The 21,159-nt window shown below is 57.0% G+C and overlaps 9 protein-coding genes across 9 annotated transcripts; 7 read left to right on the top strand and 2 right to left on the bottom strand.

Moving 5' to 3' along the window:
• Positions 1 to 2,306: 2,306 nt before the first annotated feature.
• On the top strand, positions 2,307 to 3,707 carry KRP23_2757 (uncharacterized protein; the record flags this gene model as incomplete). Its single annotated transcript, XM_067887530.1, has 3 exons — positions 2,307 to 2,333; positions 3,287 to 3,502; positions 3,588 to 3,707. 3 exons carry the CDS (start codon positions 2,307 to 2,309, stop codon positions 3,705 to 3,707), a joined length of 363 nt encoding a protein of 120 aa, XP_067750110.1.
• Positions 3,708 to 3,909: 202 nt separating this feature from the next.
• KRP23_2756 (3-methyl-2-oxobutanoate hydroxymethyltransferase 2, mitochondrial) lies at positions 3,910 to 4,673 on the top strand (the record flags this gene model as incomplete). Its single annotated transcript, XM_067887529.1, has 5 exons — positions 3,910 to 4,005; positions 4,074 to 4,138; positions 4,199 to 4,217; positions 4,283 to 4,294; positions 4,359 to 4,673. 5 exons carry the CDS (start codon positions 3,910 to 3,912, stop codon positions 4,671 to 4,673), a joined length of 507 nt encoding a protein of 168 aa, XP_067750109.1.
• A 447-nt stretch (positions 4,674 to 5,120) lies between these two features.
• Positions 5,121 to 6,895, bottom strand: KRP23_2755 (uncharacterized protein; the record flags this gene model as incomplete). Its single annotated transcript, XM_067887528.1, has 2 exons — positions 5,121 to 5,149; positions 6,148 to 6,895. 2 exons carry the CDS (start codon positions 6,893 to 6,895, stop codon positions 5,121 to 5,123), a joined length of 777 nt encoding a protein of 258 aa, XP_067750108.1.
• A 2,754-nt stretch (positions 6,896 to 9,649) lies between these two features.
• KRP23_2754 (uncharacterized protein) lies at positions 9,650 to 10,467 on the top strand (the record flags this gene model as incomplete). Its single annotated transcript, XM_067887527.1, has 2 exons — positions 9,650 to 10,397; positions 10,451 to 10,467. 2 exons carry the CDS (start codon positions 9,650 to 9,652, stop codon positions 10,465 to 10,467), a joined length of 765 nt encoding a protein of 254 aa, XP_067750107.1.
• A 2,031-nt stretch (positions 10,468 to 12,498) lies between these two features.
• KRP23_2753 (3-methyl-2-oxobutanoate hydroxymethyltransferase 2, mitochondrial) lies at positions 12,499 to 13,262 on the bottom strand (the record flags this gene model as incomplete). The annotated part of the gene is made up of 5 exons (XM_067887525.1): positions 12,499 to 12,813; positions 12,878 to 12,889; positions 12,955 to 12,973; positions 13,034 to 13,098; positions 13,167 to 13,262. The coding sequence occupies 5 exons, from the start codon at positions 13,260 to 13,262 to the stop codon at positions 12,499 to 12,501; spliced, it is 507 nt and encodes a 168-aa protein (XP_067750106.1).
• Positions 13,263 to 13,405: 143 nt separating this feature from the next.
• On the top strand, positions 13,406 to 14,107 carry KRP23_2752 (uncharacterized protein; the record flags this gene model as incomplete). Its single annotated transcript, XM_067887524.1, has 3 exons — positions 13,406 to 13,464; positions 13,568 to 13,896; positions 14,016 to 14,107. The coding sequence occupies 3 exons, from the start codon at positions 13,406 to 13,408 to the stop codon at positions 14,105 to 14,107; spliced, it is 480 nt and encodes a 159-aa protein (XP_067750105.1).
• Positions 14,108 to 14,665: 558 nt separating this feature from the next.
• On the top strand, positions 14,666 to 15,130 carry KRP23_2751 (uncharacterized protein; the record flags this gene model as incomplete). Its single annotated transcript, XM_067887523.1, has 1 exon — positions 14,666 to 15,130. One exon carries the CDS (start codon positions 14,666 to 14,668, stop codon positions 15,128 to 15,130), a length of 465 nt encoding a protein of 154 aa, XP_067750104.1.
• Positions 15,131 to 15,705: 575 nt separating this feature from the next.
• Positions 15,706 to 17,321, top strand: KRP23_2750 (uncharacterized protein; the record flags this gene model as incomplete). Its single annotated transcript, XM_067887522.1, has 3 exons — positions 15,706 to 15,860; positions 16,821 to 16,941; positions 17,061 to 17,321. 3 exons carry the CDS (start codon positions 15,706 to 15,708, stop codon positions 17,319 to 17,321), a joined length of 537 nt encoding a protein of 178 aa, XP_067750103.1.
• Positions 17,322 to 19,134: 1,813 nt separating this feature from the next.
• KRP23_2749 (Carbohydrate oxidase) lies at positions 19,135 to 20,658 on the top strand (the record flags this gene model as incomplete). The annotated part of the gene is made up of 1 exon (XM_067887521.1): positions 19,135 to 20,658. One exon carries the CDS (start codon positions 19,135 to 19,137, stop codon positions 20,656 to 20,658), a length of 1,524 nt encoding a protein of 507 aa, XP_067750102.1.
• Between the last annotated feature and the right edge of the window lie 501 nt (positions 20,659 to 21,159).

Raw genomic sequence — 21,159 nt, 5'->3', positions numbered from 1 at the left:
TGTCGTCAATATGGACAATTACTACACGTCTGTTCAACTCTTGCAAGAACTTAAACTCAAGGGCCTGTATGGCCGAGGAACGATCAGAGCAAATAGCAAGCACTTCCCCCGCCATACAATTCTTGACGAGAGCAAATGCACTCGCGGTGACTATCTCCAGGCTATATCTATCGACTACAGCATGATTGCAGCGTCTTGGTGCGATGGCGACGTTGTTAACATGCTCACTAACGCGGATCCATCGACAACTTCCACGGTGACACGTATGGTTGGCAGTGAGTCGCGCGAGTATCCAGCTCCTACGTGCCTTGGCGAGTACAACAAGAATATGCAAGGCGTCGACAGGCTGGATCAAATTCGGGGTAGATTTTCGATTGCCGATGGTCATTCTTTCAAGCGATGGCACAAAAAGCTTGGTTTAGCTATTATCGATATTGCGCGAGCGAACGCATATCTGTCTCGCAGACTGGCGAATCCCGACCCCACAGCTCGGGACCCCCACCGCCAATTTGTGATGGAGCTGGCGAGCGAGCTAATGAATGGAAAATGGACTGAAGCTCCTACTGACGGTCGCATGCTGTATAGAGCACAAGATGGAGACATTCGTAGAGTGGACGGAGCCAACCTGACGAGCACACCATCGGCCCAGCGGCACGGTCGTGACGAAGGAAGTCCGATTCGGCGATGTAGCGCTGTCGCTTCCAAGCAGATCCATGACAAAAAGAGCAGGAAGCGGCGTCGCTGCATAATATGCCGTTGGGAAGAGCGGTACCCCACTGAGTTGACGACCTACTGTCTCACGCATGGGGTATGCCTATGTCGAGAAGTTCACGGCCAAGCTCCCGCAGCATGGATGTGCCCGCGTGTTTCGTGGACTTGCTGGGACAAATTCCACCGTTTCTATTTGCCCAACAAGTTATTTACGGAGAAAGGAGTGATTCGGAGGGGCTCCACACTTGCTCAGCTGAAAAAGGCCTCTAACATCACCGTGGCAACTACTGTGACCACTACCACGGTTTCGGACACCACAGTGACGACTGGTTTAGCGAGCGCAGTTACAACAGACAGACCAGGCGTCGTGCGCCAAATTTTGTTGTAGAGTGCGCTACACTTGGACGTGGCAATGGAGCAGCTGCCAGACTTCGACGAGGGGCAGGGCTGCTGCCAGTCTTCGACAAGGGGCGGAGCAGCTGCTGGACTTCGACGTGGGGCGGAGCTGCTGCTGGACTCCGACGTGGGGCGGAGCTGCTGCCGGACTTGGACGTGGCGGTGAAGCTGCTGCCGGACTTGCATCGAGAATTGTCAAGATCTTACATATATGTATAGAGGCGTTAATGCTGACTTCCAACTACATTCTACCTTTAGCTCGTGCGCCAAGTTCCAGCGAGCGCAAAATGGCTGTGTGCACCTCATTCTGTGTCTCGGACAAAAGAGAGAAGTAGATGCAATGTAGCGAGCTTTTGGCAGCGCGCTTAGCTCACGAGCAACAACTAGTTTGGCAGCTTCCTCAAACAGAAAGAAGTTCGCATAGACAACCGTTGCATCCGACACTGGAGCCTGGTGCGAAAGCGGAACGTCCCGTACATCTGCAGCCTTCATAGTCACCTTGCGAAGAAGCGGATAGACAGCTGTATATTGCCCAATACAACGTGTTGCAAGCGTGCATAACTCATTCCTGACCTCAATGCCGATACACCGGCGCACTTTTGTAGTCAGTGCAACTTGAGCCAAAATGTTGCCAATTCCGGCGCCGATGTCCAGGAAGACATCATGCTCGTCCAGCGGCTGCATTGAGTCAAGCATTTTGTGGACACCAGACGGCAGTAGTTCACCCGCATTATTATGTGTTCTCCCAGCAACTTGGCGAATGTCATTGGCCGTGATCTCGCTGAAAATTGAGGCGAGGACGCGGGTTACATCATGCCGTTCGAGCAACGCCGCTGCTTCCACAATCTTCTCCATTGCTGCAGCCGGCACCACCTGCGTTGATGTACTTACCGAAGGCTCCGCCACTGCACTTGTCATCGCCTCGGCCACTGCCGCAGCCGTATGCTCCATCGCTGCAGCAGGCAGCACCTGCTCTGGCGTACTTGCCGAAGGCTCCGCCACTGCACTCGCCATCGCCTCGGCCACTGCCGCAGCCGTATGCTCCATCGCTGCAGCAGGCAGCACCTGCTCTGGCGTACTTGCCGAAGGCTCCGCCACTGCACTCGCCATCGCCTCGGCCACTGCCCCAGCCGTATGCTCCATCGCTGGCGCAACTTGCCGCGAGCGACGGGTCGTAGACACAGGAGGACATCCTCGGGATGAAAGCAAACGCCGTCCTGGCGCAGGTTCACTAAAGAAACAGCGCGGGAAGTTCTTTAGTTGCTTTCCGTATGTGCGCTTGAGACTTATAATCCGCAACCGGAGCTGGCTCGCTGTCCGCTTCGACCTCGCCATCCGCCGCGCCACGTACGCCCATGTCACTCGTATTCCTTCGTTCTCGAACTCCAGTGCTATCTGAACTAGCTGTTTGTCCTCCCAGTCGAGGAAGCTGGTGCCCATGGGGCAGGCATGAACAGGTGCTTGCGACTTGAAATTACTATGGCCTCGCGGCTACTAACTGGTGCAAATATATGAATGTTTGTATATACCAAAAGAATGGCACTGAGTGGCTGGGAGCGAGGTCTAGTTTGGTAAGAAAAAAAAAAGAGATGGGGATCCCCCGTTTATGGTCGTAAATCAAGCTGATTCCGGCGTCGTGGCACGATAATTTACGGCCATTTCTCCGCATACGCCTGTACCCTCCATTCCGATTGGCAGAAACAAAAGCCGGTAGCACTGATTGTCTTCAAAAGCTAAAAGGGCACAGAATGCGCCCTTCTAGGCGGGGTTTTCGCACCGTGTTTTGCAAACACCCTAAAAGGGCGAAAATTGTGCCCTTCTACCGCGAAAGGGTTAATTGTGTCCCTTCAATGACATCCGCATATCTGTTTGACTCACCCCCTGTATGCCATTTGGAAAATGCCGAGCTCTGCTGAAGTGATCTCTCGCTGCCGGTCTTCTCGAGGCGGAAGGCGTGCTCCCACAAGGCGCGGGACGCCAACACGCACGTGTTCTCCGCGCCCACGCGCTCGAGTCTTCTGCTGCCGCTGCTGCGCCCCGTGAGCCACGCGTACGAGCAGCAGGACACGCGCTGTCTGCACCTGCTGCAAGGGCTTCGAGCTGAGGAAGGAGCACGTCGTGAACGGCATGCTGGGGACACGGCTTCGTGCACGCCAAGGACGTTGAAAAGGTGGAGCAGGCGCTGGACAAGCACCTCAAGAAGCGCGCGTACAACGAGTACGCTTCGCTCGAGCACCAGCAAGTGCACGAGCAGATCGAAGGGCTGCTGGAGAATCTGCCGCTGCCGGGGGAGAGAGATTCGGCCAAGCAGACGAGTGCTGCTGCAGAGGAAGAAGTGGGCATCGAAGAGTACAAGGAGTTGCTGACGCCATTGGAGGAGGAGGCGAGACGGCTCGTGGGTGCTTCTGTTGGGGGGTGAATCTGTTCGTGTGGATACAACAGGGCTGCGTGAAGACCTGGGCGTTTTGCGTCGCTTGCAGGCGCTGACCAAGAAGGTGAAGGAGCTGCTTCGTTTGCAGACACCCAAGGATCCTGAACACAAGTTGCTGCACATCGAGGAAGACGACGTGGTGCGAGGCGAAATCGATCAGCACTATTAATAGTTGCTGCTCGAGGGGGTCGAGAAGGTCGCAGGCTCCGTGAGCGCCCAGAACCTCATGCGTCTCGCCCAAAGGAGGCTGGCGGTTGTGTGCTGCAATGCGAGTGAGTTGCAGCGACCGACGCAGGAGAAGACACCCAAGGACGTGGCCGAGCTGCTGCAGACGCTCGACGCTCGACATCTTCAAGCGCAAGCCCATTACCATGGTCACGACCTATGACTACCCGTCGGTGGTGCACGTGGACCTTGTGGGGCTCGACATCCTGCTGGTTCGAGACTCACTGGCCATGGTGGAGCAGGTAGGGAGGGAGGGTCCTACGCACAAGTGGGGACCATGCAGTTGTACTGACTGTTGGTGCACTTGCAGGATATGGACACGACGCTTCCTGTGACGCTGGAGGACATGATCCACCACACGCAGTCGGTGAAGCGGTAAGTGTTGATGGTGAACGTGGGAGCTCCTGGGTAGCTGATGGTTGCATTTGTTGATAGTGGAGCCAACCGTCCACTGGTGATCACGAACATGCCGTTCGGAACATGCGAAGGATCACCGTATGAAGCGCCGAAGAACGCCAGCGCTTCGTGAAGGTATGCTTTAGATTGGCTTTGGATAAGGCGACGTGGTATTGACGGAAATGACGTGGGGCAACAGGAAGGAGGTGCGGATTGTGTGCAGGTCGACGGAGGCAAGGAACGCGCCGAAACGAGTAAGGACAACCGTCTGCTTGCACTGAACGACCACGTCGACGCGCAGACGAAGGCCCAGGTGAAGCCCCAGCAGACGTCTGCCAACGCCGCGACCGAGAGTGCAAATGACTATTGCGGCACTCCAGCTCCTGCCCCAACGAAACCCATCGTCTACATCGCCCCCACCAGCTCCGACAACCACCGACTAGGAGCACAAACACTGTTTGTGACCAACGTTTTGAGCCCGTTCGAGGCAGCCTCGATATTATCGCAGCCTTAAGTCAGGCAAGAACCAAATCCAAGCAAAGGCAACACATTTCGGAAGCAAGTGAATTAAATAACTACCACTACGTTTGTCATCGCGAATACATACTCATCGCATACATGTACATTGCAAACTTGTCTTCAGGCTGTTCCTAGCTAGCTGGGTCGCTTGCTCATCATAGTATCTTGTCATCGAGATTGTCGGCATCAAGCAGCATGTCCATTCGGCGAGCTCAATCGAGGCACATCCCACGAAGAAGGTCTCGGACGCGAGCACCGGAGCAAAGCAGAAGAGCAAGTGGGTGGGCGATCACTGGCCGACAGGGAGTCATGAGTCCCCATCGATCACTGCGAAAGCTCACCACACCCGCAGCTCACTCGATGCACGCCAGCATCTACAGCTTCAACGAGGGTAATGAGCCCCGGTCAGCTGAGACTGCTGGCGCACTTCAAGCGAGGCCTGCTAAGCCTCGGTACCCCACGCCCAGAAGCCTTCCACGAGCGATCAGCCACGACAGAGAGAAATGGGTCTCTGCTCGCCAAACTGGATGTGTGCTGATTCAACGTGCCGCTTGACGTCAAGTTGCTTGGAGCACCGGGAGAAATGAGTCCCGCGTCGCGCGGAACGGCCACGATACGAGGCAGAGATGAGTGCCCCTTACCGTACCAATTCGCCACGCCAACCATTCCATCAACTTGTCGACACTCGTGATCTTCTACGCCGCATCCGCCACGCAAGAGTCCAGGTTCAGCCTTCTTCGGCCACCAAGCTGTCGACCGCGGAGAAATCTCCGGCGACGACGACGTGGACGATGTCCCCACAGAGGACGACCTCTTGCTCTTGTAGTCCATGTACATCCAGCTAGACGTCACATTGGCTGGAGCACGCTTGATCTCGTCGGGTAGCGTCAACTCTTGCTTCCGGGTATGGTGTTGCTGCACTTGCGCCGGTACTTCCACCGCCTTGTCCTCTACCTCCTCCAACGACACAGGGGTCGCCGTCGCCTTTCTTGCGCTCCTGGAGCTCACCGTCGAGGGACTGCTGCAGCTGCTGCTGTCCCCACTCGCCCTCTGCTCCTGCACCATTACCGGAACATCGCACTGCTGCTGCGTCTGCACTGGCACCTCGATGGACTTGGTCGCTTCCACGACCAGAAGCTTCTTGTAGGCTGCGACAGCTTCCCAACTGGCCACAGCCGTCTTCGCGCTGTTCTGCAACGCCGTCAACTTCATGCAGAGTGTCTTGATCACCTCGCCGTGCTGCACGGCCTCGGCCTTGGCCTCTTCGAGCTCCTTCATGACTTTGTCCATGGCCTCCTTGCTGGACCGGCGGAAGCTGTCGAAGTCGTCAAGTTGTAGGCTGTGGACGCTCCTGATGTTCGCAACTTCACTCTTGTGCGCCACCTTGAGCGTCGAAACTTCACTCTGGTGGGTCGCCTTCAGCGTCGCAACCTCACTCTTATGTGTCGCCTTCAGCATCGAAACCTCACTCTTATGTGTCGCCTTGAGCGACTTCACCTCGCCCTTGAGCGTCGCGACCTTGTGGAACAGCACCTGCTCGCTGCCCGCGGCCTCCTTGGCCTCTGTCTCATACTTGCGTTGCAGCTGGGTTAGTTGCTCGTTGTTCCGCTCCAGCGCGGCCACTTCCCCCTCCAGCTTTGCCACCCGTGGGTCCTTGTCCGACTCGTGAGTCGGTGCTTTCTTCCAGCCTGCGACCATTCGGTGGCCCCTGGTCCGTTGTGCCTCGAGTCTGCAGTCCCGCTCGAACATGCGCTGCATCTCGACCAGCCGCTGCATCGTCCAGTCGGCCCGCGGCTGATTGACCTTGCGCGCATCCGCGACTACCAGCTCGGAGTACCGAAAGAACGTGGCCAGGTGCTGCTCCAGCGCTGTCACGGCGCACGAGCCCTTGTCCTTGATCGACGCCGCGCCGTCCGCCATGGTCCGCGAGAGCACGGCCACGCGCTGCTCCAGCGCCGCCACGGCCCGCGAGTACGTGTCCTTGAGCGCCGCGTCGCCCGCCTGCTGCATCGCCCAGTTGGGGAGATAAGTCTCGACCAGCCGCTCGGTGTAGCTCGAGAGCCTGACCACGTGCTGCTGCAGCCCCGCCATGGCCCGCAGGTACTTGTCGTTGCTCAGCACGTCGTCCGACATGGTCCGCGAGAGCGCGGCCACGTGCTGCTTCAGCGACGTCACAATCCGCGAGTGCTTGTCCGTGAGCGCCGCGTTGTTCGCCATGGTCGAGTCGAAGCTGCTGAAGAAGTCCGCTTGAGCTGCTCGGGGCGAAATCGAGAATGAGAGCTCACGTACGTCAGCGGCAGCTTTTGAGCAGAATGATGGTAGGTTTTTTCAAACGGTAGGTTTTTTCCAGGTAGCGAAATGATGAGGGTGCGTCATATTAAAAGTCTCCGTTGAAAAACACGAAGTGAACGAGGGCTGTACTTGACGCAGCGAGCGGTGGGGCCTGCGAAGAAGAGGAGGCCATGGAGATCCTGGGCAAGGCCGTGTGTGTGCAAATGGGCGAGGGCAAGAAAAGGAAGCACCAAGAGGTCCAGCGAAGGAGGGAGAAGCACACACGTCAGGAACAAGCACCCATGCAGTTCATCAACGCATGGAGCTAGCGCCAGACCCTTTGATCGTTCACTAGTAGACAGTGCCTGCGTCCTACATGTAGCTCGACTTCGGTTTGCAACTCGTGCCTCCACTTGATCAGTGCACTCTGCTCCCAGTGCACGAGGTAGCCACCTCAGCTTCCAAGGAGCTCTGCGCGTGGACTCTCGAATTGCTGGCGCTGACAGGAGCAATTTGCTGCAAAACCAAGTTGCAAACAGCAAAAGCAGCAGATATGAGTGAAAACGACCAATAAAAAACAGCACACAAACGCACCGACGGTGGCCATTTCAATCAAGCGCAGCCGACACCCCAAGTGTCCGCTTTGCGCCATGAGTCGCTCCCCTTTCAGCGAGAACGAGCTCCTGCAAGGGCGACTCCAAGCCCTCGGGTACCGACCGACCTGAGAGAGACAGGATTCCCATCAGCAGCACGCGACATGCTACAAGTGCCTGGACAAGCCCCAGCGCCGCCGAGACCTGGCCGAAGCGCCCGCTGCCGACGCCCGGACCTCTCTGCCACTCGGTCGCCCTGCAAAAGCAACTCAAATACAGCACAGGACGTACATACTCGTCCCAGCCGACCGGATCGCTCTCCATCCGCGGTAATGGTTGCGTCCGGCTATGCGCGGAATTGGCCGGTGCTGCACCCCTGTTGAAATGAATAGCTCCCCTGTTGAATGTGATAGCTCACTTCCTGAAAGTGATAACTCCCCTCTCCAAAGCGATGGATCCCCTCTCCAAAACGATTGGGTGGAAGAGCGAGAGTGGGTGAAATGTGGAATACGTTGGGTTTACGAGCATGAACGCATGTGGAGCCCCTCGTTTTGCCAGTATTGGCCGCAGCTGGTTGTCCAGCACGTGTGCGGACGGCACTATGAACGGATGTTTGTGTCGCTTCATGCTCCATTCTCGTCCATTACCTAGAAATAAATCGCAAACAGGATCAGCAAAGTTAGCCTAAACCACCTGCTCGACGAACTTTCGTTGTTCTGTACGGTGAGCCGTCTTGGACTCGAATTCTGAGTTTCCACTTCGAAAGGGCAACACAAACTTGGCTACAGCGGCAAATTCCTCCGAGCTCTCCCTCAGAGACTCTGAGGCATGTGCCACGTTCGCTGTCGGCGTTTGCATCGTTGAAGGCGAGGTAATTCTGTGCTTCATAGAGGAACGACTTATTCGCTTCCGGACGGGGGACACGGACCACCTTCTCTCACCACCGTGTGTATTGCACATTTCACCCACTCTCGCTCTTCCACCCAATCGTTTTGGAGAGGGGATCCATCGCTTTGGAGAGGGGAGTTATCACTTTCAGGAAGTGAGCTATCACATTCAACAGGGGAGCTATTCATTTCAACAGGGGTGCAGCACCGGCCAATTCCGCGCATAGCCGGACGCAACCATTACCGCGGATGGAGAGCGATCCGGTCGGCTGGGACGAGTATGTACGTCCTGTGCTGTATTTGAGTTGCTTTTGCAGGGCGACCGAGTGGCAGAGAGGTCCGGGCGTCGGCAGCGGGCGCTTCGGCCAGGTCTCGGCGGCGCTGGGGCTTGTCCAGGCACTTGTAGCATGTCGCGTGCTGCTGATGGGAATCCTGTCTCTCTCAGGTCGGTCGGTACCCGAGGGCTTGGAGTCGCCCTTGCAGGAGCTCGTTCTCGCTGAAAGGGGAGCGACTCATGGCGCAAAGCGGACACTTGGGGTGTCGGCTGCGCTTGATTGAAATGGCCACCGTCGGTGCGTTTGTGTGCTGTTTTTTATTGGTCGTTTTCACTCATATCTGCTGCTTTTGCTGTTTGCAACTTGGTTTTGCAGCAAATTGCTCCTGTCAGCGCCAGCAATTCGAGAGTCCACGCGCAGAGCTCCTTGGAAGCTGAGGTGGCTACCTCGTGCACTGGGAGCAGAGTGCACTGATCAAGTGGAGGCACGAGTTGCAAACCGAAGTCGAGCTACATGTAGGACGCAGGCACTGTCTACTAGTGAACGATCAAAGGGTCTGGCGCTAGCTCCATGCGTTGATGAACTGCATGGGTGCTTGTTCCTGACGTGTGTGCTTCTCCCTCCTTCGCTGGACCTCTTGGTGCTTCCTTTTCTTGCCCTCGCCCATTTGCACACACACGGCCTTGCCCAGGATCTCCATGGCCTCCTCTTCTTCGCAGGCCCCACCGCTCGCTGCGTCAAGTACAGCCCTCGTTCACTTCGTGTTTTTCAACGGAGACTTTTAATATGACGCACCCTCATCATTTCGCTACCTGGAAAAAACCTACCGTTTGAAAAAACCTACCATCATTCTGCTCAAAAGCTGCCGCTGACGTACGTGAGCTCTCATTCTCGATTTCGCCCCGAGCAGCTCAAGCGGACTTCTTCAGCAGCTTCGACTCGACCATGGCGAACAACGCGGCGCTCACGGACAAGCACTCGCGGATTGTGACGTCGCTGAAGCAGCACGTGGCCGCGCTCTCGCGGACCATGTCGGACGACGTGCTGAGCAACGACAAGTACCTGCGGGCCATGGCGGGGCTGCAGCAGCACGTGGTCAGGCTCTCGAGCTACACCGAGCGGCTGGTCGAGACTTATCTCCCCAACTGGGCGATGCAGCAGGCGGGCGACGCGGCGCTCAAGGACACGTACTCGCGGGCCGTGGCGGCGCTGGAGCAGCGCGTGGCCGTGCTCTCGCGGACCATGGCGGACGGCGCGGCGTCGATCAAGGACAAGGGCTCGTGCGCCGTGACAGCGCTGGAGCAGCACCTGGCCACGTTCTTTCGGTACTCCGAGCTGGTAGTCGCGGATGCGCGCAAGGTCAATCAGCCGCGGGCCGACTGGACGATGCAGCGGCTGGTCGAGATGCAGCGCATGTTCGAGCGGGACTGCAGACTCGAGGCACAACGGACCAGGGGCCACCGAATGGTCGCAGGCTGGAAGAAAGCACCGACTCACGAGTCGGACAAGGACCCACGGGTGGCAAAGCTGGAGGGGGAAGTGGCCGCGCTGGAGCGGAACAACGAGCAACTAACCCAGCTGCAACGCAAGTATGAGACAGAGGCCAAGGAGGCCGCGGGCAGCGAGCAGGTGCTGTCCCACAAGGTCGCGACGCTCAAGGGCGAGGTGAAGTCGCTCAAGGCGACACATAAGAGTGAGGTTTCGATGCTGAAGGCGACACATAAGAGTGAGGTTGCGACGCTGAAGGCGACCCACCAGAGTGAAGTTTCGACGCTCAAGGTGGCGCACAAGAGTGAAGTTGCGAACATCAGGAGCGTCCACAGCCTACAACTTGACGACTTCGACAGCTTCCGCCGGTCCAGCAAGGAGGCCATGGACAAAGTCATGAAGGAGCTCGAAGAGGCCAAGGCCGAGGCCGTGCAGCACGGCGAGGTGGGCAGGTCGCTCCGCAAGGAGAAGGACGCGATAGAGGATGGCGTGATGACGGCTCTGGGCTTGCTCGACATTCTCGAGCAGAGCTGGTTCGGCAAGATCGTCGAGGTGCCAGCGGAAACGCAGCAGCGCAAGACTTCGGTCATGTTGGAGGGGGGAGTGGCCGCGCTGGAGCGGAACAACGAGCAACTAACCCAGCTGCAACGCAAGTATGAGACAGAGGCCAAGGAGGCCGCGGGCAGCGAGCAGGTGCTGTCCCACAAGGTCGCGACGCTCAAGGGCGAGGTGAAGTCGCTCAAGGCGACACATAAGAGTGAAGTTTCGACGCACCAGAGCGAGGTGGAGTCACTCAAGGCGATACACAAGAGTGAGGTTGCGACGCTCAAGACGATGCACAAAAGTGAGTCTGCGACGCTCAAGGGCGAGGTTGCGACGCTGAAGGCGACCCACCAGAGTGAAGTTTCGACGCTCAAGGTGGCGCACAAGAGTGAAGTTGCGAACATCAGGAGCGTCCACAGCCTACAACTTGACGACTTCGACAGCTTCCGCCGGTCCAGCAAGGAGGCCATGGACAAAGTCATGAAGGAGCTCGAAGAGGCCAAGGCCGAGGCCGTGCAGCACAGCGAGGTGATCAAGACACTCTGCATGAAGTTGACGGCGTTGCAGAACAGCGCGAAGACGGCTGTGGCCAGTTGGGAAGCTGTCGCAGCCTACAAGAAGCTTCTGGTCGTGGAAGCGACCAAGTCCATCGAGGTGCCAGTGCAGACGCAGCAGCAGTGCGATGTTCCGGTAATGGTGCAGGAGCAGAGGGCGAGTGGGGACAGCAGCAGCTGCAGCAGTCCCTCGACGGTGAGCTCCAGGAGCGCAAGAAAGGCGACGGCGACCCCTGTGTCGTTGGAGGAGGTAGAGGACAAGGCGGTGGAAGTACCGGCGCAAGTGCAGCAACACCATACCCGGAAGCAAGAGTTGACGCTACCCGACGAGATCAAGCGTGCTCCAGCCAATGTGACGTCTAGCTGGATGTACATGGACTACAAGAGCAAGAGGTCGTCCTCTGTGGGGACATCGTCCACGTCGTCGTCGCCGGAGATTTCTCCGCGGTCGACAGCTTGGTGGCCGAAGAAGGCTGAACCTGGACTCTTGCGTGGCGGATGCGGCGTAGAAGATCACGAGTGTCGACAAGTTGATGGAATGGTTGGCGTGGCGAATTGGTACGGTAAGGGGCACTCATCTCTGCCTCGTATCGTGGCCGTTCCGCGCGACGCGGGACTCATTTCTCCCGGTGCTCCAAGCAACTTGACGTCAAGCGGCACGTTGAATCAGCACACATCCAGTTTGGCGAGCAGAGACCCATTTCTCTCTGTCGTGGCTGATCGCTCGTGGAAGGCTTCTGGGCGTGGGGTACCGAGGCTTAGCAGGCCTCGCTTGAAGTGCGCCAGCAGTCTCAGCTGACCGGGGCTCATTACCCTCGTTGAAGCTGTAGATGCTGGCGTGCATCGAGTGAGCTGCGGGTGTGGTGAGCTTTCGCAGTGATCGATGGGGACTCATGACTCCCTGTCGGCCAGTGATCGCCCACCCACTTGCTCTTCTGCTTTGCTCCGGTGCTCGCGTCCGAGACCTTCTTCGTGGGATGTGCCTCGATTGAGCTCGCCGAATGGACATGCTGCTTGATGCCGACAATCTCGATGACAAGATACTATGATGAGCAAGCGACCCAGCTAGCTAGGAACAGCCTGAAGACAAGTTTGCAATGTACATGTATGCGATGAGTATGTATTCGCGATGACAAACATAGTGGTAGTTATTTAATTCACTTGCTTCCGAAATGTGTTGCCTTTGCTTGGATTTGGTTCTTGCCTGACTTAAGGCTGCGATAATATCGAGGCTGCCTCGAACGGGCTCAAAACGTTGGTCACAAACAGTGTTTGTGCTCCTAGTCGGTGGTTGTCGGAGCTGGTGGGGGCGATGTAGACGATGGGTTTCGTTGGGGCAGGAGCTGGAGTGCCGCAATAGTCATTTGCACTCTCGGTCGCGGCGTTGGCAGACGTCTGCTGGGGCTTCACCTGGGCCTTCGTCTGCGCGTCGACGTGGTCGTTCAGTGCAAGCAGACGGTTGTCCTTACTCGTTTCGGCGCGTTCCTTGCCTCCGTCGACCTGCACACAATCCGCACCTCCTTCCTGTTGCCCCACGTCATTTCCGTCAATACCACGTCGCCTTATCCAAAGCCAATCTAAAGCATACCTTCACGAAGCGCTGGCGTTCTTCGGCGCTTCATACGGTGATCCTTCGCATGTTCCGAACGGCATGTTCGTGATCACCAGTGGACGGTTGGCTCCACTATCAACAAATGCAACCATCAGCTACCCAGGAGCTCCCACGTTCACCATCAACACTTACCGCTTCACCGACTGCGTGTGGTGGATCATGTCCTCCAGCGTCACAGGAAGCGTCGTGTCCATATCCTGCAAGTGCACCAACAGTCAGTACAACTGCATGGCCCCCACTTGTGCGTAGGACCCTCCCTCCCTACCTGCTCCACCATGGCCAGTGAGTCTCGAACCAGCAGGATGTCGAGCCCCACAAGGTCCACGTGCACCACCGACGGGTAGTCATAGGTCGTGACCATGGTAATGGGCTTGCGCTTGAAGATGTCGAGCGTCGAGCGTCTGCAGCAGCTCGGCCACGTCCTTGGGTGTCTTCTCCTGCGTCGGTCGCTGCAACTCACTCGCATTGCAGCACACAACCGCCAGCCTCCTTTGGGCGAGACGCATGAGGTTCTGGGCGCTCACGGAGCCTGGGGCCTCCACGATCTCGTACTTCTTGAGCTTGTAGGTTGAGCTTGAAGCTCCTTTTGAGACTAGATATGTAGTTTAAAAAGACTTATTTACAAATGCAACCACATTTCGAGCATGTGATTGGTGGATGCTCTAGATTCGAAATCAAGACCCACTTGCTGGCGCCATCGCTCGGACGGTTGGAAGTAGCGGCGGAAGACACCGTCCTGCCGCTAAGCGTCTACCCCTTCCTCACGTGCAAGCTCAACATGGAAGGCACCCAAACACTCTCGGCACGCGCGTTACTGGGACTGCCGTGGGCGCTCAAGTCAATCTTCGCGTTGTTCGTCTACTGCTCCCCGTTGCCAAGAGCTTTCCATATTCGCAGCGCTATGGTGCTAGGCTGGGCCGTCGCGTTGGCTGCGTTGATCGCCATCTTCTTGCGAGACCAGTCGACGCCCTACTTCCAGGACCGCAAACTGGTCGGTACGCCGCTTGTGGAAGCGTGTCAGCGCAGCAGATGAGCTCAATCAATTTGGATGCTCCGTCACACGGCGCCTACTACGTCGTACTCCTGTGTGTGGCTTCCGTGGGCTATGTGCTAGCGGATGTAGCGGCGAACGGACTAAGTCGCGACGTGGTGACGCACCGCTTTGGCGTGTCCGAGTCTTCGCAAGGTGAGGACGGCGTGCTTTAGCCAGTGATGATCAAGTATCGAGTCTTTGCAATGCTTTTCTGCTTTTTGCTCCTGAGCGTTGGCATGGACGGATGGGACAACGGTGGTGACTTCGACTTCTCGCTCGAGTACACGCAGGTGATGCTGCTGGCAGGGTTAATGGCGCTTCCCCCCGTGGTGTTGCTGAGCTTTGGTGTGAGTGAGACACCACGAGAGCGTCGGTCGCTGAGGCAGTCCCTGCGCGAGACTTGGTCGCTCGTGCACAACTGTGGCCTGAGCAACGTGCTCCTTTGCCGCTTTATGGGCGGCGTCTGTGCCGGCGTGAGCGCCACGGCAGTGAACCCCGTTGCGTTCTACTACTCTGGTGTGCAGCCTCTGAACGACACTGTCGTGCCCTTCGTGGCCATCTTCGTGGTGCTGTCGGCCTTGAACTGGGTCGACAAGAAGGGTTGGGACGTGGACTACCGTACCGTGATCATCGTGGACACAATCATCACGCTTGTACTGGACGGCGGCGCCACGCTGTTCACGATCTGGGGCCTCGTCCGCAGTCAATGGCTCTGGATCGGCTTGCCGGTCATGGAGGCCATCCCGTCGGTGCTGGACTACACCATTTCCACGGCGGTTTTGCGTGAGGTGGCAGACCCGAATGCACACACAACGACGAGCTCGTTGGTGACGAGTGTGTCCTTCTTGGCGGGCCCGCTCGGTCTCGCTGTGTCCAAGTGCATCAACGCGCAATTTGACGTGACGAACGAGGACGTCATGACGGACACGACGCCCGTGCGAGAGCAGATTATGGCGACGTTTTTCATCGCGTACGGGATGCAGTTCGCATCGCTGTTGTGGTTGTTTACGCTTCCGAAGCATGAAAACGATGCACGGGAACTAAAGCTGCGCAATAGCACATCGGCTGTTCATGGCGCGGGTCTATTGATTCTGCTAAGTGCAAGTCTGCTATTCGTGGTAGCAGTACATTCACGCTCGGTGTTCGAGCCGACATGTGTCTGGGCGTGTCCGGCGGCAAAGGGTGTTGAACAGTGACTCGGATGACTAGTGGAATATCCCAAATACTCGGTGGAGCGAGTGTGCACGGTTCCTGCGTTGCGGTGTCAGTGTTACCCGTCCAATGCAGAGTATTGCCGATGCTGCTGTTGGAGCCTTTTTGTCACCGTCGGGAGGTTTTGCAACTGCGGGAGTTGCTGCATCAACGCCATATTTGCGTGAGTCGGTGCTTGGCACAGCACTTGTGGATGCCTACGCAGGAGACCTGGGTTTCCGAGTCGATACATTTGAGCGCATTCCACGAGACTGGCAAGTTGTGGTAGCAATTTCAACTGTGCGACGCTTTCGCTACTATAACGCGCTTACATGATCTTCTCAAACCAAGTGCAAGGTCGAGTGATCCGTTCTTGGTTGGTGGTCGCACATTGAGCAAACGTGAAGCGCAGCCTGCGCTCGGCGCTTTGTACCTGTTGAACTGGTACCACCAAAACGAGTTTGCTGAAGGAAGAAAGCAGAAGGTCTACAGCTACGATACAGAAGCGCTAGTGCATCGTGGCAGCTACCGTGCGAACGGACCTATTGAAGGAAGCAACAAGCTGCTGATCGCCAGCTACATGCACGTGAGGGCGAATACGCGGGTGACGGAGCCGCTGGGCGACCGACAACGCCTCATGACGACGCAAGCACAAGACTATTGCTGCTCTACCTCATCCTGTCGCGACTTAGTACCTTCTACTGCAAGTCTCAAGTCTGCCTCGTGGTCACTGGGGTATGATGTTGACCCCGTAAAATGCTCACTGACGTATGGCAAAATTGCATTGAATTGGAAGTTATGAGAAGCTGAATGGAAGCACCACAAGCACGTAAGCACATCACTCCGATTTATCACGAGCAGCCTCACAGCGTACCTCTCAGCGAAACCCCAGGCGTCTGTAGCCGCATGGCTGGTCTGCGCGTCGCTGAGTACTGGCGCCACCCAGTTCAACACCTGCATCTGCTTGTCCAGCTCCTGCAGCACTGGGGAAGCGGCTCGCCTCGTTGCAACGTGTAGATAAACGCTCGTTCGAGCGTGCCGAGCTGGAATAAACAAACGCGGTTGCCCTGCTTGCATTGAGCAGGTGGAAGTCCGGTCTGGCTGCCGTGGCCACGACCAGCAACTTATGGTGTTTCAGAAGCTCTGCGTGTTGTTGGCCTCCAGCTCCGACTGAATCACTGCAGTGGGCCCATTGATGCTAGTCCTTAAACTAACTGGTCGTAGTCCTCCAGATACTTCTCCCCGTATCCGGATAGCGCCGGAAGAGCGGCGGGTGGCGTGTCTCGTCACGTCCTGGCGCAGCATCCGCGAGAAATGGTTGTGTGGCTTTATGGCGGCTGCGTCCATTGCAGCAAATGATACAGGTAGTATGGGATCTGTGAGCGCCGAACTTGGGCAGCGGTAGTTGCTGCAGCATTTCTGTGGCCAGCGCCGCGTGCAGTCGGTTGAGCTGCTAGCGCTGCGTCTGGCCCGCGGCGGAGAGTGACGTGCTGCTGCTGGCGTTGCGGGGTCTGCGCTTACTGGAGAAGGACGGCGCGCGGACCAACGCCATCACACGGTAAACGAACAATGACCGCAAATCTGAGTATAAGTATATGGCTACACTATGTTTAATTGTGTCCCTTCAATGACATCCGCATATCTGTTTGACTCACCCCCTGTATGCCATTTGGAAAATGCCGAGCTCTGCTGAAGTGATCTCTCGCTGCCGGTCTTCTCGAGGCGGAAGGCGTGCTCCCACAAGGCGCGGGACGCCAACACGCACGTGTTCTCCGCGCCCACGCACTCGAGTCTTCTGCTGCCGCTGCTGCGCCCCGTGAGCCACGCGTACGAGCAGCAGGACACGCGCTGTCTGCACCTGCTGCAAGGGCTTCGAGCTGAGGAAGGAGCACGTCGTGAACGGCATGCTGGGGACACGGCTTCGTGCACGCCAAGGACGTTGAAAAGGTGGAGCAGGCGCTGGACAAGCACCTCAAGAAGCGCGCGTACAACGAGTACGCTTCGCTCGAGCACCAGCAAGTGCACGAGCAGATCGAAGGGCTGCTGGAGAATCTGCCGCTGCCGGGGGAGAGAGATTCGGCCAAGCAGACGAGTGCTGCTGCAGAGGAAGAAGTGGGCATCGAAGAGTACAAGGAGTTGCTGACGCCATTGGAGGAGGAGGCGAGACGGCTCGTGGGTGCTTCTGTTGTGGGGTGAATCTGTTCGTGTGGATACAACAGGGCTGCGTGAAGACCTGGGCGTTTTGCGTCGCTTGCAGGCGCTGACCAAGAAGGTGAAGGAGCTGCTTCGTTTGCAGACACCCAAGGATCCTGAACACAAGTTGCTGCACATCGAGGAAGACGACGTGGTGCGAGGCGAAATCGACCAGCACTATCCTGAAGAATCGAAGCAGCAAGAAAAGAAAGAACCCGAAAGCAGCTTACTGAGACTGAGGTATAAGAGTTGCCGAGCGAAAGCAAACAGGAATAGGAGGCGAAGCAGTGATCGTGGATGACGATCGCCATCTCTCTAAGTGAGCCAAGAATGCGGCTGCTGCAGTGCGATCGAGCTCTGGTCGTGGACTTTACGCGATGTGAGGAATTGCTGTGGTGTTGCTGGCGATCTGGAGGCGTCGAACAATGATCGTACTCTTTGTTTGAGTGCATGGTACTCATACTGGCTCAAGAACAGAGAGCACATCACGACGACAGTACGATCCATGCGAAGCAGACATCGAAGAGCGCTACGTTCACGGACAGAAACTATTTTCACCCGGATTTACCCATCGGGCTGCCCGGACATCGCGCTGGATACCCACATCTACCAGTACAGCTGCGATTGGTCATACGTTGGTACATAAGAGACCTGTGCTGTAGCCAAAGATCGGTCTACAGCTTCCACCACTCTGCAGTCTTTTGCTGGTTTTCCTTTTCCTCCAGCGGACGATGCTTCCCACTTCAATCAGCTTGTGCCTTGGTTGTCTAAGAACGCATCTGGAGCCCCTCGTTTTGCCAGTGTTGGCCGCTGCTGTTCCGCCACTTGTCAACGGAGAACAGCACGTGCGGGTGGACGTTGCGGACGGTGCCGTCACAGGATCTGCGTCGCTTCATGCTCCGATCTCGTCGATTAGTTGAAAGCAAATCGCAAACAAAGTTAGCTCAAAACACCTGCTGGGCGCGCTTTCATGCCGAAATTCGAGCTCACGCTCCACGTTCGGCACAGTATCGGCGTTTGCACCGTTGAGGACGAGGTGGAGCACTTGGAATACAAGTTTACTAATACTGTTCATGTTGGACTTGGACATGTGCTGTAACTTGATAATACGTTTTGGCGAAGGTATATTTTCAGGGCAAAATTATGCAACAACGACCACCAAAGATGCAGTAATGCAAGTCAATAATTAATGACCACCTCCGGTACGCCAGCTGCAAACGTATTAATCTACGCCTCAAGTCACTAATGCAGCAATTAACTTCGGTGGCGAAGACCACCACCTCCGGAAGTCGTAGCACCTGCTTCCATTGCAGCTTGCGTCAATCAACACTTACTGTAAATTCAGCAGGGGGAATTGTTTGCCTGCCTATTTGTCGTATACAGTCTGGTGCGTGCCCAGCAGGCTGTCGGCCATGCGTTTTGATAGCAAGCTGCGATGGGAAGTAGGGGAGACGTCGTGCGGAACGGCCGCCTCAGTGGCATTGAGTCAATGTTGGCATGGCAGCGCAGCGCTTGGGATCAATCGTCGGGTTGCTGTTGTGAGAAAGACACGAGTTTCACGATCCTGGGCTCGCCCGCTGGAATGCCTCCGAGCCTGGACTCCTGATGCTTTCACAATGGCCGTAGACATTCCTTACAATCTCACGATTGACAAACCACATATGGTGTTTACGAGTGCTTCCTCGCAGCGGAACGGAGCGCGCTCTTCCAAGGGGGAGGCTGGAGCTCGATCAGCATTGACACAGCAGCATATTAATCACTTCCTCATTTGCCTTCGAGCACTCCAGTCTTCAACACCTCGAGCACACGGCGAACCATGGTTGCTTCGGTCTACAGCACCAGTCGTGCGATTTTCGCGCTCTGCTCCCTCATCGCTGCCCAGGGCGGGTTTGCCGCTGCTGCCGCCACCCAGAACGACATCGGCGCGTGCCTGGACAAGGCTCGCATTGAGAACTCGCTGCCCTCGACAACAACCTGGGCGGTTGACACCGAGGCTTGGAACTCGCGCGTGAGCCCTGTGCCTTCGGCCGTCGCCTTCCCCAAGACTGAAAAGGAAGTGTCTGCTGCCTTGAAGTGCGCTGCCAATGCCGGCATGAAGGTCACCACTCTGGGCGGCAACCGCTCGTTCTCCAGCATGGGTTTCGGCCGCAACGACGGTGCTCTTATCATGAACCTGAAGTACCTGAAGCACCTGAAGTACGACGAATCCACTGAGCTCCTGTCGTACGGTGGCCCCGTCATGATCTCGGAGGCTGCCAACTACATGTGGAACTTCACGCGCACGCTGCCCCACGGCCGTTGCCCCGACGTCGGCATGACCGGTGTGGCCGCCTCGGGTTTCGGTACCCTTTCGCGCCAGAGCGGCACTGTGCTGGACAACATTGAGTCCGCGCGTGTGGCCCTCGCTAACGGCTCCATTGTGGACGCCGACGCCAAGCAGAACTCGGACCTGTTCTGGGGCGTGCGCGGTGCCGCCAGCTCGATGGGCGTGGTGCTTGACTTCAAGATCAAGACCTTTGAGCCTCCTTCGCAGCATGTGGTCAACTACACCATCGCTTTCAACTCGAGCGGTAAGCCGACCCAGCAGGACAACGTGGACGCCCTCATCGGCACGCAGACGTGGGCTCTGAGCGAGGACAACAACGACCTGGTGTCGATCCGTTTCAGCCTCAAGACCAAGTCGGACCTCAAGGGCTTCTTCTACGGCACGAACGAGGAGGCCGCGACCGTGCTGGGATCGCTCATGGAGAACCTGCCTGCCTCCATGGTGCTCACTACTACCGAGAACAAGTTCTGGCCTTCGGAGGAGATCACGACGCCTGGACTCTTCAAGCAGACTCTCACCCCGCGTCGTTACTTCTACATCGCATCGGTGACGATCCCCAGCGCCACCCCTCTCGACAACGACACGGCTTGGGAGCTGTTCACCGGCACCGCCTACGCCCCCAAGCTCCCGGACGCTTCGGCCTCGGGCTTCGTTGACATCTGGGGCGGCAAGTACGCTAAGGGCGTCGCGGCCGATGCTTCGGCCTGGAAGCACGACGACAACCTGCACCTCATCCGTTGGGACATGCGCTCGGAGGCTTTCAACGTGGCTTTCGCTGACAGCTCCATCACCACCATGCGCGAGGGCTTCTACAACTTCGTGGACGCCTACAAGGCTTCGGGCGGTGTGCCCGGCGGCTTCACCACGTACCGTGACGAGAAGTGGACGGTGCCCGAGATGGCCGAGTACCTGTACGGCGGCGGCAACTTCGAGCGTCTGCAGAAGATCAAGACCGAGTACGACCCGGAAGAGATGTTCAACACCGACCCCCAGGCCATCCCGGCTCTGGCTTAGACGATCGGATAGATCAAAGCGGACCCGTCCTTCGAGACGATGTTTCTACTTACAATATGCATGTAGTGAGCCTCAGAACCTTAAAATGAAAAGGAGTCACTCTGGTGTCTCGCATTGTGAGCCGTTCTGTTCATTTCGTACCAGCGACAAAATACGCCGATGCTGAGCGTTGTGTTGCCAAGAGCATTGATTCATACGCAGACGTTTTCGCCTGACACTCATAATTCGCTCAAGCTGTATCGCGGGCCGACCGGCTTTCGTCATGAAGTTCAAGTGAACCTAGTGAGCAGCAACTTATTAGTACTCTCCAAGTCAAGTGCCCCCTTCCTGCGGGCACTATGAAGCAGCACCTTTGTGTTTCCTCTACGTTGATGAGTTGATGAAGGGCAACCCATGCAATGCCATTCATGGGAATATAAACGAGAGGCGCATGCAGAGGTGGAATGGCGTTCCCAGGACGAATGCCACGCCTCACGTTTGGCGTGCAAGTCGTAGTAAAAG

This window comes from Phytophthora ramorum (genome assembly GCF_020800215.1).
Source record: "Phytophthora ramorum isolate Pr-102 chromosome Unknown Phyram_PR-102_s0002, whole genome shotgun sequence".
Lineage (NCBI taxonomy): Eukaryota > Oomycota > Peronosporomycetes > Peronosporales > Peronosporaceae > Phytophthora > Phytophthora ramorum.
This window is presented reverse-complemented; position numbering and strand designations above follow the sequence as displayed.